The sequence below is a fragment of the Phyllostomus hastatus genome, unplaced genomic scaffold (genome assembly GCF_019186645.2).
Source record: "Phyllostomus hastatus isolate PE091 unplaced genomic scaffold, TTU_PhHast_1.1 phas_contig_948, whole genome shotgun sequence".
In the NCBI taxonomy this organism is placed as follows: domain Eukaryota; kingdom Metazoa; phylum Chordata; class Mammalia; order Chiroptera; family Phyllostomidae; genus Phyllostomus; species Phyllostomus hastatus.
The window spans coordinates 1,475,243-1,488,785 of record NW_025333993.1 but is presented as its reverse complement, the minus strand read 5'-3'; the positions used below and the strand labels follow the sequence as shown (position 1 = coordinate 1,488,785).

The window sequence follows — 13,543 nt, the reverse complement described above, 5'->3', positions numbered from 1 at the left end:
GCTGGGCGAGGTGGCGCCTGGAGGTCTGGTGGGTGGGACCTCGCTGCTGCCTCGTCCCAGCCTCGCCGCTCCAGTGGGTGGGAACTGGTCCAAGAGGGAGAAACCCGTGAGAACCCCCAGCCTGCTCTGCCCTGAAGCTGCAACTGTTTCATGTGGTTCCAACTCATTTAGTGTATTATCCAGGATTTCAAAGAGCCATTAGCGAGACAATCCCTCAGTCCCTGGTTTCCCCTGCATCTGAGCCAACGTCAGGTCCTCTGCCAGATAGGTAAACCCGCACGCGCAGGTACACGCACACACGTGTGCACACACAACTTGAAAGGAACCTTGTCACCACCGTTTCCCTGGAGTCGGGAGGACTGTGGCAGATACATGAGGTCAGTGCCCTTGGTAGTCACACAGGCTAGCTGGGTCTGTGCCTCGGGGGCCACAGAGGCGGGCTCTGAGCACCCGCCACCGGCACCCCACAGGATCTGAGCTCTGGTCCTGCTTCCGCAGGGCCCACCCCTGCCCCTGTCCCCAGCTTTGCCAGCAGTAGGGGGTGCTGGCAAGTCTCACGGTAGCTGGTGACTGGTGGAAGGGTGAGGGTGTCACTGAGGGCCAGTGGCAGAAACAGGAGGTGAAGAGGCCAAAAGCTGCCAGGCAGGTCCCTGGGCAGAAAGGAACCTGGGCCCCAGCTGTACAGGACAGGCCTTGGGCAGCCGGGCAGAGGCCCCCCCCATGATGAGGCGGTCGGTGCACAGGCAGGCATGTGAAGGCCAGAGCCCACATCTCTCACCCCCGAGACCAGAGCCTTGGTTCTTGCCTGTGGGGCCGTCAGGGGGCTTCTGGACCCAGAGCACGACCCCCTGACCAGCACCCGAGCCACTCAACAGCGAACAGCACTCCGGCCAGGCAGGGCCAGGCAGGGCCAGGAACCCCACACGGCTGAGTGGCTGCCAGCCCCACGCTGCCACGGGCGCACCTGCAGCGCCATGCCCAGCTTTCCTGGTCAGGACACCTGTGAGCACCTGCAGGCATCTGTGCACCCAGAGCAGCCTGCGCAGGTGCCAAGTGGAGTGGAAGCCTGGGCAAATGTCCAAGCCACCCCTAAAACCGAGGTCCCTGAGGCTCAGGTAACAGGTGTGGGTAGTCGAGGCAGACGGCCTCAAGGGGCGGGTGGCACACCCCACGATGTGAAGTACAGAGAAGCAGCTTCCATGTGACTGGGCTGAGGCCAGCATCCGCCAGAGCTGGGGTTCGGTTGAGTGGGGAGGCGGTGGGCGCGGGGCAGTTCTCACGTAGGACCTGGGGCCCGCTGCCATAGGGGCCTGGGTGGCAGGGGATCTGGAAGGTGCTGCTGGGCCGGGGTCCTGCGTCCATGGCGAGACTGGCCTCTGAGGGAGTGCTGTTCCCAGAAATGGAAGTGGGGGAGCTTGGCCTGAACATATTTGGGGGGCTGTAATAAACACCAGGCCCCTGACCGCAGCTCAGCCCATAGCACCATTCCCTGAGTTGAAGGGGGTGTGTGGTGTAGGGTCCATGTGGGTGCCTCCTCTGCAATCAGACCTCCCGGGACGTGCCCAAGGCACCTGACCCCTGGCTGAGTGCTTGGCAGGATCTGCCAGCCAGCCTCTTCTGCCCGCCCAAGGCTGGCCCTGGGCCGGCGCCGGGAACGGGGACTCCGGGGGGGCTCTCAGCACGCCTGATGCGAGTGCCGCACTGGGCCCAAACCATCTGCGCAGACACAGTGGCTGTGCTGACACCTGCTCTCCCTCTGGGGGTCTGGAGTCTGGGGCACGTGCTGGGCAGGGGTGCCACATGACCAGCCCCGATAAGAGCCCTGGACTCTGGGCTCTGACGAGCTCCCTGGTGGACATCTCACGCTCCTGCCTGAGCAGGTAAGCGCGTCCTGCACGATCCGCAAGGACGGGCTCTGAGCGCTGGCCACGCCTGGTGTCCCCGACTCCTGCCCACGTGGCTTTTCCCCGCGCTGACTGTGCACCGAACCCTTTCACCGCCCTGGATCACAGCTGAGCTCAGCAAATCACCAAACCTGGGGTGGTGGTTTTGGGCACCCCAATTCAAATCCTGTCAGAGACCTCAGCCATTACACGGACGAACGAGAGAACGCCCCTCAAGAGAAGGTGGCGCGGGGCCCGGGGCGGGAACGGAGGGCCAGCTGTGGCTCCAGGGAGGCCTGGGGACGACAGGGAAAGGCCAACCGTGACGACCATCAACGACAGCTCTGCGGGCCAGCGGGGCCGGCGCCCGCGCCTCTTTGCGTCTCCACACACTAAGGAAGCAGCTCCGGGGGCGGGTCTGGGACCGTGACTCCGAGCCCAGGGGAGAATCCAGGTGTGGCCTTGGCTTCCCGCTGCTTCCCACTCGAGCGACTGCTCTTTGCTGCCCGCGTCCACAGTGAGAGGCTGGGAAACACGGACATCCCCTCCGCCCGGGTTCACTGCCCTGAGTGCTGTCGCAGACCCCAGCTTGGAAACCCGAGAATTCCAGAAGGAAGACATGGAGAGTGGAGAAGAGGAACTAAAGAGAATGAACCCTGCAACACTCACACAGGCCTTCAGGATAAAGTGACCCCGGACAGTGCTGGGAGCGGGGTCCCGGTGCCCATGCGCACTGCGCGCAGGAGGGCAGCCCCACGGAGGGGCCGCTGGCGCACTCCACGTGGGTCTCCGTGTGCTTATAGAATAGCGCGACAAAGAGAAACACAATGCAGAGTGGGGAAAAATATATAACTTTATTTTTAACCAGGGGATTCTCTTTTCCATTTAATAAATACAAACTAATAAAAATACTTTGTTTTGCAAAGAGACTGCCTCTCTTCTTCCTCCAGATTTCACGGAAGCCCCCGTGGCCACTGTTGATGTGGCCGCAATGCCCACGCTCCAGCCGTGTCCACACACCACACCCCCACGTGCCTCTCCTCTCCGCGGAGAGGGCTCTGCCTCCTACGAATGGGCCTGCACACACAACTCAGGTGAGTATGTCTCCTTTCCTCCCCTTCCAAATGCAAGCCCCGTACTGAATTCCCGATCTTAAAACATGCCCTCTGCGAAGGAGAGACCCTGGTTTCCATGGGGCCCAACACGGAGCCCTTCAGTCAGAACTCACTGACCCAAGAAACTACACGAGGCGGCAGCACAGCAGAAGCCACGCCTGTCCGCCAGACGCATGGTGAAAGGGAAGGGAAGGAGAAATTACAGTAAAACCTATTCTGTGTCTTGGAGGCCGTCCCTTATTTCAAAAATAGAAATTCCTATTTAAGTGTAACCTGTCCGAAACAGGCCGGATGTGTGGTTCTGCATGCAGCAAGTCTGTTGTTATTGCTCACAGTGGACCCCGGCAGCGTGCTGTGGAGCCGCCCGCATCGGAGCCCGGCCGCGTCAAAACCACAAGCCACAGCACGTGATCTGCGCCCACAGGGCCCGGGCCCCGCGTGCCACATTTCCACGAGCGCCGGTCAAGTTCGCAGGTAAGGCACGCCTCTGCGCTGCACTAACAGTGGATCCCTTCCAACCCCGAGTCACAAATCACAATTTTGCCCTAGCAGCTGCTACAAGTTCCTGCTGCGACCAAGCATGCCCAAAAGCCTAGAACTCCCCGGCTTCGAGAACGGAAAAGACAAACTCCCGCAGTTCCAGAAGAAACTGTGACTGAACCTTCCAGTCTCCCCTTTTTCCCGCGCTGGTAACTGAGACAGGGCCGTATTCTCTGATCAGCGGGACCCGGAACGACCGCTGGTCTGTGCGGTCGGCAGCGAGCTTCTGCACGCGCCCACTGTTCATCGGTCCGCATCTGAACAGCATTTATTTCCTGGAAGTTTTTCTAAGTGTGGGAGGCTGTGGTGCGGAACAAGTGGAGAAGGTGGGACCGGGGCAGAAAGAAAACACCTGCTGGTGAGAGAGAACACACTGCAGCAGCGGCACACCGCTCCTGGGGCACGCAGGGAGCCGGAGGGACCCGCAGAGGCGTCCGCCTGGCCTCTGCCTCAGCGTCAGGCCCCCGCCCTTTGGAGAGAGCATCACCGGTTCCAGTCCCGGGAAGGCCAGCGCACACCCTCCCCAACCCCGGGAGGGGTGGGAAGCCGTTCAGCTGGGAGAGGTAGTGGAGACGGCTTGCCAATCTACCTGGACCACCTTGCCGGAACACTCTAAAGCTGCATTCAATGGTCATTATTCTACGTAAGTTGTAATTTCAGAATAGAAGCCTGTTTAGGGTGGGAGAGGTGGCAAAGAAGACCAGAGCTGCAATTCTGCAAGCTTGCCTTTTTGGTGCCAGCACAGAGTGTCACTGTCACTAAGTGTCCTGGAGGAGAAACACTGGAGACCGCTTGGTGGCAGGTGCACACACACACACGGGCGGGGCTCAGAGCCCCAGAGACTTCTGCACGATCTGCTTGGCGATCTTGTAGAACTGCTCCCGGTCATCCCGCCACATTTTGGAGGCATCCACGTTCGCTCCACTTTCGTCATTGGGCTCTGAAAGAGAAGGCAGACATTGCCACTTGAAAGGGGCTGTCAAAGGGAGGTCTCGACTGGCAAGATCTCCACTTCACTCAGAAACACTGCTGGGTCTCCCCAGAGATGCGTCCCAGAAATAAGCAAGAGATGCTGACCACTGAAATGCTGGGGGGAGTCTGCTCTTGAAGAAGCAAACGAGAGCCCCGCTCCGGAGCAGCAGTGTGAGCTCAGTGGAGAGACGCATCTTGGGGTGAAATCCACTCTCATGACTCCTTCCTTCTGAGGGTCTAAATGTGCCCGCGGAAGTCATCTACCTCACTCTGGGCACCCCAGAGAGCAGGCCAGACGAGCCACGGGCCTGCCCCCGGAGCGCCCTGTGCAGACTGCGTCTGTCTCAGAGCCCGTCAGTGCAGCTGCCTCCTCGCTCCTACAGGAGTGCACGGCCACGCTGATGTGGCCGCACGTGGGTGCTGGGCCCACGTGGACACCTGACCCCAGGGTAGCTAGTCCCTGAACTGGCCAGACAGGGCCAGCAGTGGCTCCAGGGTGGAATCCGGAGACACACCGAGAGGCAGCCGGGGCCTGGGGGAACAGGACAGGAGAACAGGCAGTCACATACATACAGGCAGTGAGCCCAGTGCTGGTGGCCAGAACTGAGAAGTGGCTAGATCAGAACAGAGAAGGCTGCCTGGAGGCCAAGAGGGCGGCGAGCACAGCCCTGAGATCAGCCCCGGGTCCAGCCAGGCCCGCTCCCTCCCACTCCAGCCCTCCTTCCCTAAGCTGCGTCAACCCGACTGACAAAGAGTGTCTCCCCTCCTTCCACGCACTCACAACCCCCTCCTCACCAGGTCACAAGTGCAAGGCCTCATTCTGGGCACCGGCTATGCAGCCAACCTCACTACCTGGGCCCTCAGAGAGGCACCACCTAGCGGGCCCACAAAGGCCGCATTTCAAACTAAGTGCTACAGAGGGGAGGACGGGACAGCAGCAGGCAGAATGACTGCTGGCCTCCTGGAGGGTGCGGCACTCAAAGGACTCCTGACCGGGCCGGGCTGCGGGAACACCCAAGCACGGGCAGAGCCTCTGACTGAGGGAACCCCAGGGCCCAAGGGCACGCAGCGGCCCTAGGGCAGCCCCGGGACGGAGGGCACACACGAACGCACGGGGGAGGGGCCCGGCCGGCCTGAGCATGCGGACGGCGCTGGAAAAGCTGCTCAGCGTAGGGGACTGGTATTCCGAGAGGAGTGTGTAAGGACTACATTAAAACCTTTAAAAGAAGAATGTATAGCTGACATAGGAAGACAGCCAAACCACTGCCTCCCCCCCATCTTCAGACCCTTTCTCCTGCTTCCAACCGCTCAGTGGACGAATGGGGAGTGCTTCCAGCTCAAACCATGCACGCACCGAAATCCCGGACCTCACCGCATCCCAAGCAGCCAGCTGAGGACATCCATGGCCCAAACCCAGGGTCGCTCGGGCTGGCCTCCAGCTGGGCGCCCCCTGCCCCGCCCAGGGGGGCCTTCCATTCCGCAGCACTGTCCACGTTCTCCTTGTGGCAACCCTCCATCTCCTCTGGATTTTCCAGGCCACTCCACCCACACTCCTCTGAGGACCCCTCTCCGTCCACATGCCCTTTCCCTATCATCCCCTCTGTACTACCGGTCACCCACTGTCTTACCCACAGATGACCCCACACCCTCACTTCCACCACCCCCCCTTCAGCTGAGTGGCTTCCAGGCAGGCCCTGGAGGGTGGTGGACAGTCACACCCCAAAGTGTTCCCTTCCCCAAACCCCGCTCCCTTTGGATACCTGTCCCCAAACCAGCGCCCTTTTGCCCAGGCACTTGGGTTACCCGCCCCCTAGTTACTCGAGTTCCACAGCCGGTGTCTCCCATGCCCTGGCCCTAGGCCCCAGAAAGTCCTGCCCTGCCGTAACCATGGCCACACTTGACCGCCTCGCCTCCAAGTCGGCGCCATGGTCACAGGAGCATCTTCCTAAGGCTCAGCACGCATGACCGGACACCCATGGGGGCCCGGCTCCGAGGGAGCACACCGCCGCAGGGCTCCCTGCCCCAGCTGGGCTCTGGCCATAAGGAGTCCTGGCAGTGCCCTGCCAGAGTCAGTGGCCTCTCCCTCTCCCTTACCTCATAACTCCCAAGTGTCCTAAACTGATGCCACACGGTCCCAGCTTGGGACCTGACCTGGGAGCCCCGGGTGTGTCATGCCCACAGGATTTATCAGGGTGGCCTGCAACTGCTGCTGAATTTGGAACATTTCCTGAGAAAGTGGGGCCTTAAAGCTGGGGTCTACATGTCACACTGGGCTCCACACCCCTGGTACAGTGTCTGCCCCAACACAGCAGGCCCCCTGATGGATGACTGAAATAAAGGAGATGCCCACAGTCACAGCAAGGCTACCCCGGTCTGCACCGTGACGCACACACACTGCTGGTCTACACAACACGGCATGCATGACGCGAGGCCGTCCTTGAAGTTCAAAATTATGGAAAGCATCACAAATGGTGAAAGTGAGTTACGCAGGCAAGGATGAAATGAGCTGTCTGGCTCCTACAACTAGTGGCAAGCCAACCGAGACAACCAAGGCCCTACTCACCCGCCAGCATGCTCACCACCGACAGGAGGATCTTCTCCACGCTCTGCACGGGGCTCCACCTCTCGGCGCTGCTCTCATAGCCCATGGGGTCGTCGCCTGGCGCGTGGAGGATGGAAATGCAGACTCTGCCATCGGGGTAGACTGCAGGGGCCAGAACACATCAGGTGAGCAATACTGGGCCAGTGACACGGCAGGTGGTCAGGGCCCAGGGAGGAAGGGAGCAGGAGGTGCCAACACAGCAAACCGTCCACACAGCTGGGGCACAGCCTGAGGCCCCGCCCACAGGGTCCTGGGGAGCCCATGCAGGCCCCTCAGGGCACTGCTCACCCTGACGGGGCTCTGGGCTGACCTGTCCAGTTCTAGTCATCATGGGAAAACTCACCTTCATATGTTTTTTTTTAAATATTAAGAGTATCAATTTCTCTTCATCCATTGATTACATTTAAATAGCCCCCGCCCCCTTCCTGGGGCCAGTGTATTTGACTTTTTAAAATTGTTGTTCAAGTAAAGTTGTCTCCATTTCCCCCCTGCCACCTCCCACCTCACAGTATGTAATCATCCTACTAACAAAGTTAAAGCCATCTGGTTTTTTTTTCCCGTTATACATACTTGGAGAGATTTTCAGAGGCTTTGGCATACGCTCAAATTACCCAAGAATCCATCTGGAGAGACTCAATTGTAAACTTGCAAGACTGTTAAGTTTAATTTAAAATGAAAATGCATCTAAATCACCTTCATGAGAATTCAGAATTGAGAGTAGTTCTAAATAGCCTTCCTTTCACACTAGCCCCTCACTTTTCCCACCCAACGGGTGTTCCAGTGCTTCCAGCTCTCCGGCTACCCAAGCACCGCACCACCAACTCCCGCCGAAGGACCAGGCTCAGGAAACTGCACAACTGTGGTTGTGTGCACCAGGACATCCCCCCACAGGCCCCGCCCACAGGACCTGAGCACCCAGAACGCTTTGAACAACTCTCTCTGCCATAAAAGCAGAGTAGGTGTCAAGGAGTTTTCAACTCAAGAGTCACTTCTTCAAGGTGACAGCATTACACAGTGACCCAGTACACCCAGAAGCAACTGTGTCCCTTGCCGCCGCCTCCTCACGGGGTTTCATCAGTTTCATCTCCTAAACCTCCCCTGAACCTCCACGTCCACAGTCCTCTCCCCTGGCCCACCACAGCTGCATCCCGGCCAGGCCGTCCAACTGGACTCGACCCCACACCAGGGTGGCTCCTCTAAGGCCACACTGATCACGCCAGCCCGCATACGCATCCCCCAGCAGTCAGCCACGCTCCTTAAATAAACACCCAGATCGGAATCATTGCTCAAAGGCCTCAACTGCTTTGGCCCCTACTCCCCTGTCCCCTCACTCCTTCCTCTGCTCGGTCCACCCCCCCCGCCCTGCCTGATGGATGCCCAGGAACTCCCACTGCTCTTCCCCTGCAGGCTGAGCTTGGCCACCACCTCTGCAGGACACGCCCCCACCTCACTGACGGTCCAGCCCCCCACTTTTTATTATCGTGTTCACCACTGTATCCTAGCAACTCAGTAAATGTGCTCAACTATTTTTTAAAGCATTTATGGACTGATCAGTTTTCATTATAGTGAGACCTATCTAATAGCTCTTCTCAAAAATAATTTTTATAAAATAAAAACAGCACACATCCACTTACAATAAGGCCAAATTTAAAAGCTATTTGTGCCCTGGCTGGTGTGGCTCTGTGGACTGAGTGCTGGCCTGCAAACTGAAAGGTCACCAGCTCGATTCCCAGTCAGGGCACCTGCCTGGATTGCAGGCCAGGTCCCCAGTTGGGGGTGTGTGAGAGGCAACTAACTGATCACATAGATGTTTCATGTGATCCCATGAAACATGTGAAATATCACAGAGATGTTTCCCTCTTTCTCCCTCACTTACCCTTTCTCTAAAAGTAAATAAAATCTTTTAAAAAAGCTATTTTTATTAATTATCTGAACATTAAAACAGTATTATCAGACTATTCCTACCATACATTCACACAGTTTAACACTTTAATCAGTTTATCGGCCACATTTGTTTCTAACACTATGTTATAAGCAGTGTTCTAAAGACCACTTATCTTCTGTAAAATCTTAATTTTTAATTACCCACAGTCCTCTTTATAGTTGCATTTTGCCATTAATCAACTTGAAATTGTTGATCCTTCAATCCATTCCATCAACCATAATATATTTTTAAACTGTTGGGCAAGTTATCTCTGAGCCTCCTGGAGGTCTCCCTTCACCTACGTCTCCCCCCTTCCTTACGGCTGGATCTTTGAAAAATGCCTGTTAGATCTCTAAGCAAAATGTGACTCACTACTGGTACAATTATCTGGAAACTGAAAAACCCCACCGCTCTGTGTTACTCAAACACCAAGGTGGCGGCGGCATGATGAATGTGTGGGCACACCTCATTCAACTGCCGCGACCAGCAGCCTGCGGCCGGCCTTCCCCGCAGACTGAAGGCTTCTGAGCTCCCCCCACACAGTGTCCCGAACTGACGCCGAGCTAAGGAAAGGTCCAGACTGGCCACTGGCATCGGCGGTGAACAACAAATCCCTAACGGGGGTGTGAGCAGCAAGTCCCACAGGAGAGAGCGTGCCCACCAGGTGGGCCATCCCGGGCCCATCGGGAGAGCGGAGAGTCCGGGCAGGGCTTCCGAGTGGGGTGGGGGTGGGGGTGGGGCGTAGGTGGTGTGTCACAGGAGTTCATTTGCAAACCGAGAGGGAAGTCAAAAGCTGAGACCATCCTCTAAATTCTCTCATGATATGTAAAAAAGTACAGGAAAAGAAACTGGTTTCAAATAGGTAAATATTTCATTGCTACAAAAAGAAACATTTTGTTGTTGCCACAACTATTAAGAACATGATTAATGGCAATAATAATCATTTATAAAAAGGAACGTTATTTTAAACATGATCACTGAAAACAACGTATTTCCTTATTAACTCTCTTAACTATAATCCCTACCTGTACAAGGAAGACATAAAAACTGCAGCCATTCAGGAATTCTGATCCCTGCTACTAGACACTTTTTCAACTAAAGTACAGTAAGTTTATGTAAATGACCTTATTTTTTCCTCTTTTTAAAATACATATTTTAGGAAAAGAATTTACAAAAAGAACAACTCATCCTACCACTAAAAAACAATCATTTTTTACATTCTTGGGCTACATTTCTAGGTAAATGATAACAAACTAACATGATAACCTGCTATTCTCATTCAATTAGCACAAATACCACCCCATATCATTAAACATTTCCCAAATCATTTAAGTACCTATGTAGTACTCTAGCATATGAATCAGTACAACCTAGCTCATGCTCTGTTGCTGAAAACCTAGGCTGCTGCCAACTTCCCCACGTTAAGCACAACGCTGTGGCGAGGACGGGGAGCCCTCTCTGCGCACACTCCCCACGGCCGCACGGCCAGCAGGGCGCCCGGCGCGAACGGCATCTCGCTGGAGGGCCACATTCTCTTTCATCCACGTTGAACTGTCCCCCTAAACTGAAACCACCGACCAACACCACCATGATTCATTGGCTACAATCCAGAACACAAAACCATTTCCTGCGGTCTGGGTCACCCACGGACACCACCTCTCACGTGGTCACGCTATCTCTGGGCCCCTACTGGCACCCTCAGGACGACTCCCGAAAGCACTTACTGTTGGGGTGGAACATCTCGCAGGTGAATCTCATCTTCGGGGGACTCAGCGGGTAATCGAGCGGGAAACTCAGGATGGCAGGAAACACTCCAAACTCAAAGCAAGTGTCTTCGGGGCCCCTGGAAGATGTAAAATACGCAGGACTTGAAGGCAGGCTTTCCCCATGTCCACCACGCTTAGAAATGAGTTCGGGAATTTTTACTGCATTGTTGCACATGAAAAGATTATATCTAAATACCAATGACGAATAGCTACTTTTTTCTGAATGGAAAATAATGTGTCCCTGTCCTGTTCCAATCTGGTTTACATCTCAGGTACGAGCACGAGACACAGTTAGTCACAGGTGGTTTTACATCGACAGAGGTCGCAGGGGAGCAGCAGAACCTCCACCCTCACGGGATCAGAGGAAAGGCTAAGGCCAGCGCTGCAGGGCCCCCAAGGACTCTGCCTTTCTGTGTATGCGGTACAATTACATTTTCGGAGAAGGGTATAAATTATGGCGCACATTACAGCAAGATTCTATTGTCGCAAATAAACAAAGGGTTGAGAGTTGTTGTCCAAAAGCTATTTCTTATTTTTAAATGCGCCTCGGCAGAATTTCTGTCAGCTTCCAGAAGCAGGTAAGGAGCACACGCGTGGTCCCTGCCGGGTTCCCCGCAGAAGCCGGGATGTGCACGCGTGCAGCAGTGCGGCAAGCAGGCCCCGCCCTGCGGGCCTGGGCTCGGGGCCACACCCGGCACCTGCCCGGCCGCCGGAGCACTCACTGTCGCTCGGCACGTGCACACCTCGTCTGCCTGGGCTTACTACCTCCTCGTGGGGAAAGTGGCAGAAACGGACTAAGCCACGTCTCAAAGTCCCGCCACATTTCAGAACTCGACCTGCACAAATGAGCACCCTCTTGCTCCATGCACAGCACACTGGCCCGCAGGAGAGGGGGAGTGAGAGCCACCAGCTCACACCCTGACAGAGATGAGCTCCTCCACCCCACACGAAGGACGTCTACAAAATCCGCCCTGAGGTCATGAACCCATCTCAGACCATCTTTCCCGCGTAAACTTGGACAGAAAACAGAGCCGAGGAACGACAGCTACAGACCCTACAAGAGCAGCAACTACGCTGGCTGTGGCCCCTCAATTCAGTAAGAGAAGAAATCCCACACCGCTCCTGTGAACCGAGAGGAAGCGCCTCAGGACTGCCCGTCTCTGTCCACGCCACGGCCCAGCACACCAACTCCGCACACGGTGAGGCCTGCCGCAGGGCCCACGGCCTCGGCCGCCCAGGCCTGCTGCCTCTCAAAACACTCGGCTGGCCAAAGAGGTGGTTCGGTTTTTTCTGCAGGATGGTTTAGTTGTCTTTAACTTCATTCAAAACAGTGTTGTTAGTATTGTGACAGCTGTCATACCAGCATGCATTTATAAGAAAGCAACACCAAAACTGGTGAACTTTTGTGTAGCCAAATTAATATTGAAGATGGAAGACAATACACAACACTGTCGGCATATTATGCTTTATTGTTTCAAGAAAGATAAAAATGCAACTGAAACACACAAGAAAGATCTGTGCAGTGTACGGAGAAGGTGCTGTGACTGACCGAACGAGTCGAGTGGTTTGTGAGGTTTCACGCTGGAGACGTCTCGCCGGACGACGATGCTCCACTGTCAGGAAGGCCAGCTGAGGCTGGCAGCCACCACACTGAGACGGTAACTGAGAACAATCAACATCACATACCATGTGGGAGACGGCGGATATGCTCGAAATATCCAAGTCAATAGAGTTACTGGTGAAAATGAAAAATGTATCTTTCATTTTAAGGAAAAAAAACTAAACGGACTTTTTGGCTCATGCAATAAATAAATAAAGACAAGACATGGCACAGGAACGAATTAAAATATATTAATTCTAAAACAATCTACCTACATTTTTAAAATTGTTTTTTAAAAGTACAAGTTTATTTTGTCTTTGTAAAATTATTTTGATTCAGTGAAATTTTAAAAATTTATATAAATTTGCAAATAGTAGAAACAATATTTATTTCCACAATTAAAGGAAAATGAGAACAATTTCAAAAAGAAACTAAACAGAGCTCTATGTTCATTTGGTGTTGACACTTGCGCTCTCGATGAGCCACAGCAGAGCCAGGCCGAGTCACCAGCCCGGGAGGCTGGGCTGTAGTAAAATGGGAATGAGGCAAGAAATGCTCAGTGGCGCTAAGTATTTTCAATTTAAGAGACAAATCTTGGTTCTGAAAACTGTGTCTTTGCTACTTTGGGAGAAGCCACAGTGAATAGCTACTTTGTTTCAGAAGGTGTCGCAGCACAACAGCGCCCAGAGCCTTGGCCTGAAACCAGGACAGGAAAGCCACATGAAGAGGCGGGTGTGGGGGGTGGGGCTCTTGGAAGAGAGGTGGCCCAGCTGCACCGCAGGGAAGGGCGTCCAGCCTGGGACAGGGTGCAGGCCACCGCCGGGCAGCTCCAGCCCTGCGGTGCTCTTCCCCAACAATGCCCTGGAAGCCCTTCTTTCTGCACACAGGGTCAGCATGGCCCACGCACATGCGTGCGATTTCCAAACAGCCCACGCTTCTTCTCCAGCAGGAGAACCCAAAGCAGATGGTAAGTGCCTTTCCATCCTTACTCCACATGTCCTTCGGATGAAAGGTGTAAGGAAGCGCTGCTTTCACTTAAGCAAAGCTGGGATACAGTGACTGGCCCGGGTCCGAAATCAGTTCAGTCCGGGAGTTAGGAGAACACAGTCCACACTGCTAACCCAGAGGCTGAGCAGAGATG

At 55.1% G+C, this 13,543-nt stretch overlaps 1 protein-coding gene across 1 annotated transcript in view; it reads right to left on the bottom strand.

The window, feature by feature from the left end:
* Nucleotides 1-2,718: 2,718 nt before the first annotated feature.
* UBE2G2 (ubiquitin conjugating enzyme E2 G2) overlaps nucleotides 2,719-13,543 on the bottom strand; it is a 30,778-nt gene continuing 19,953 nt past the window's right edge. Inside the window, exons 4-6 of the mRNA XM_045852484.1 lie at nucleotides 10,761-10,879; nucleotides 7,074-7,214; nucleotides 2,719-4,478 (exon numbers count right to left, since the gene is read on the bottom strand). Of these exons, the coding sequence (XP_045708440.1) occupies nucleotides 4,366-4,478; nucleotides 7,074-7,214; nucleotides 10,761-10,879 (373 nt within the window). The 3' untranslated portion in view covers nucleotides 2,719-4,365. The remainder of the gene's footprint in view (nucleotides 4,479-7,073; nucleotides 7,215-10,760; nucleotides 10,880-13,543) is intronic.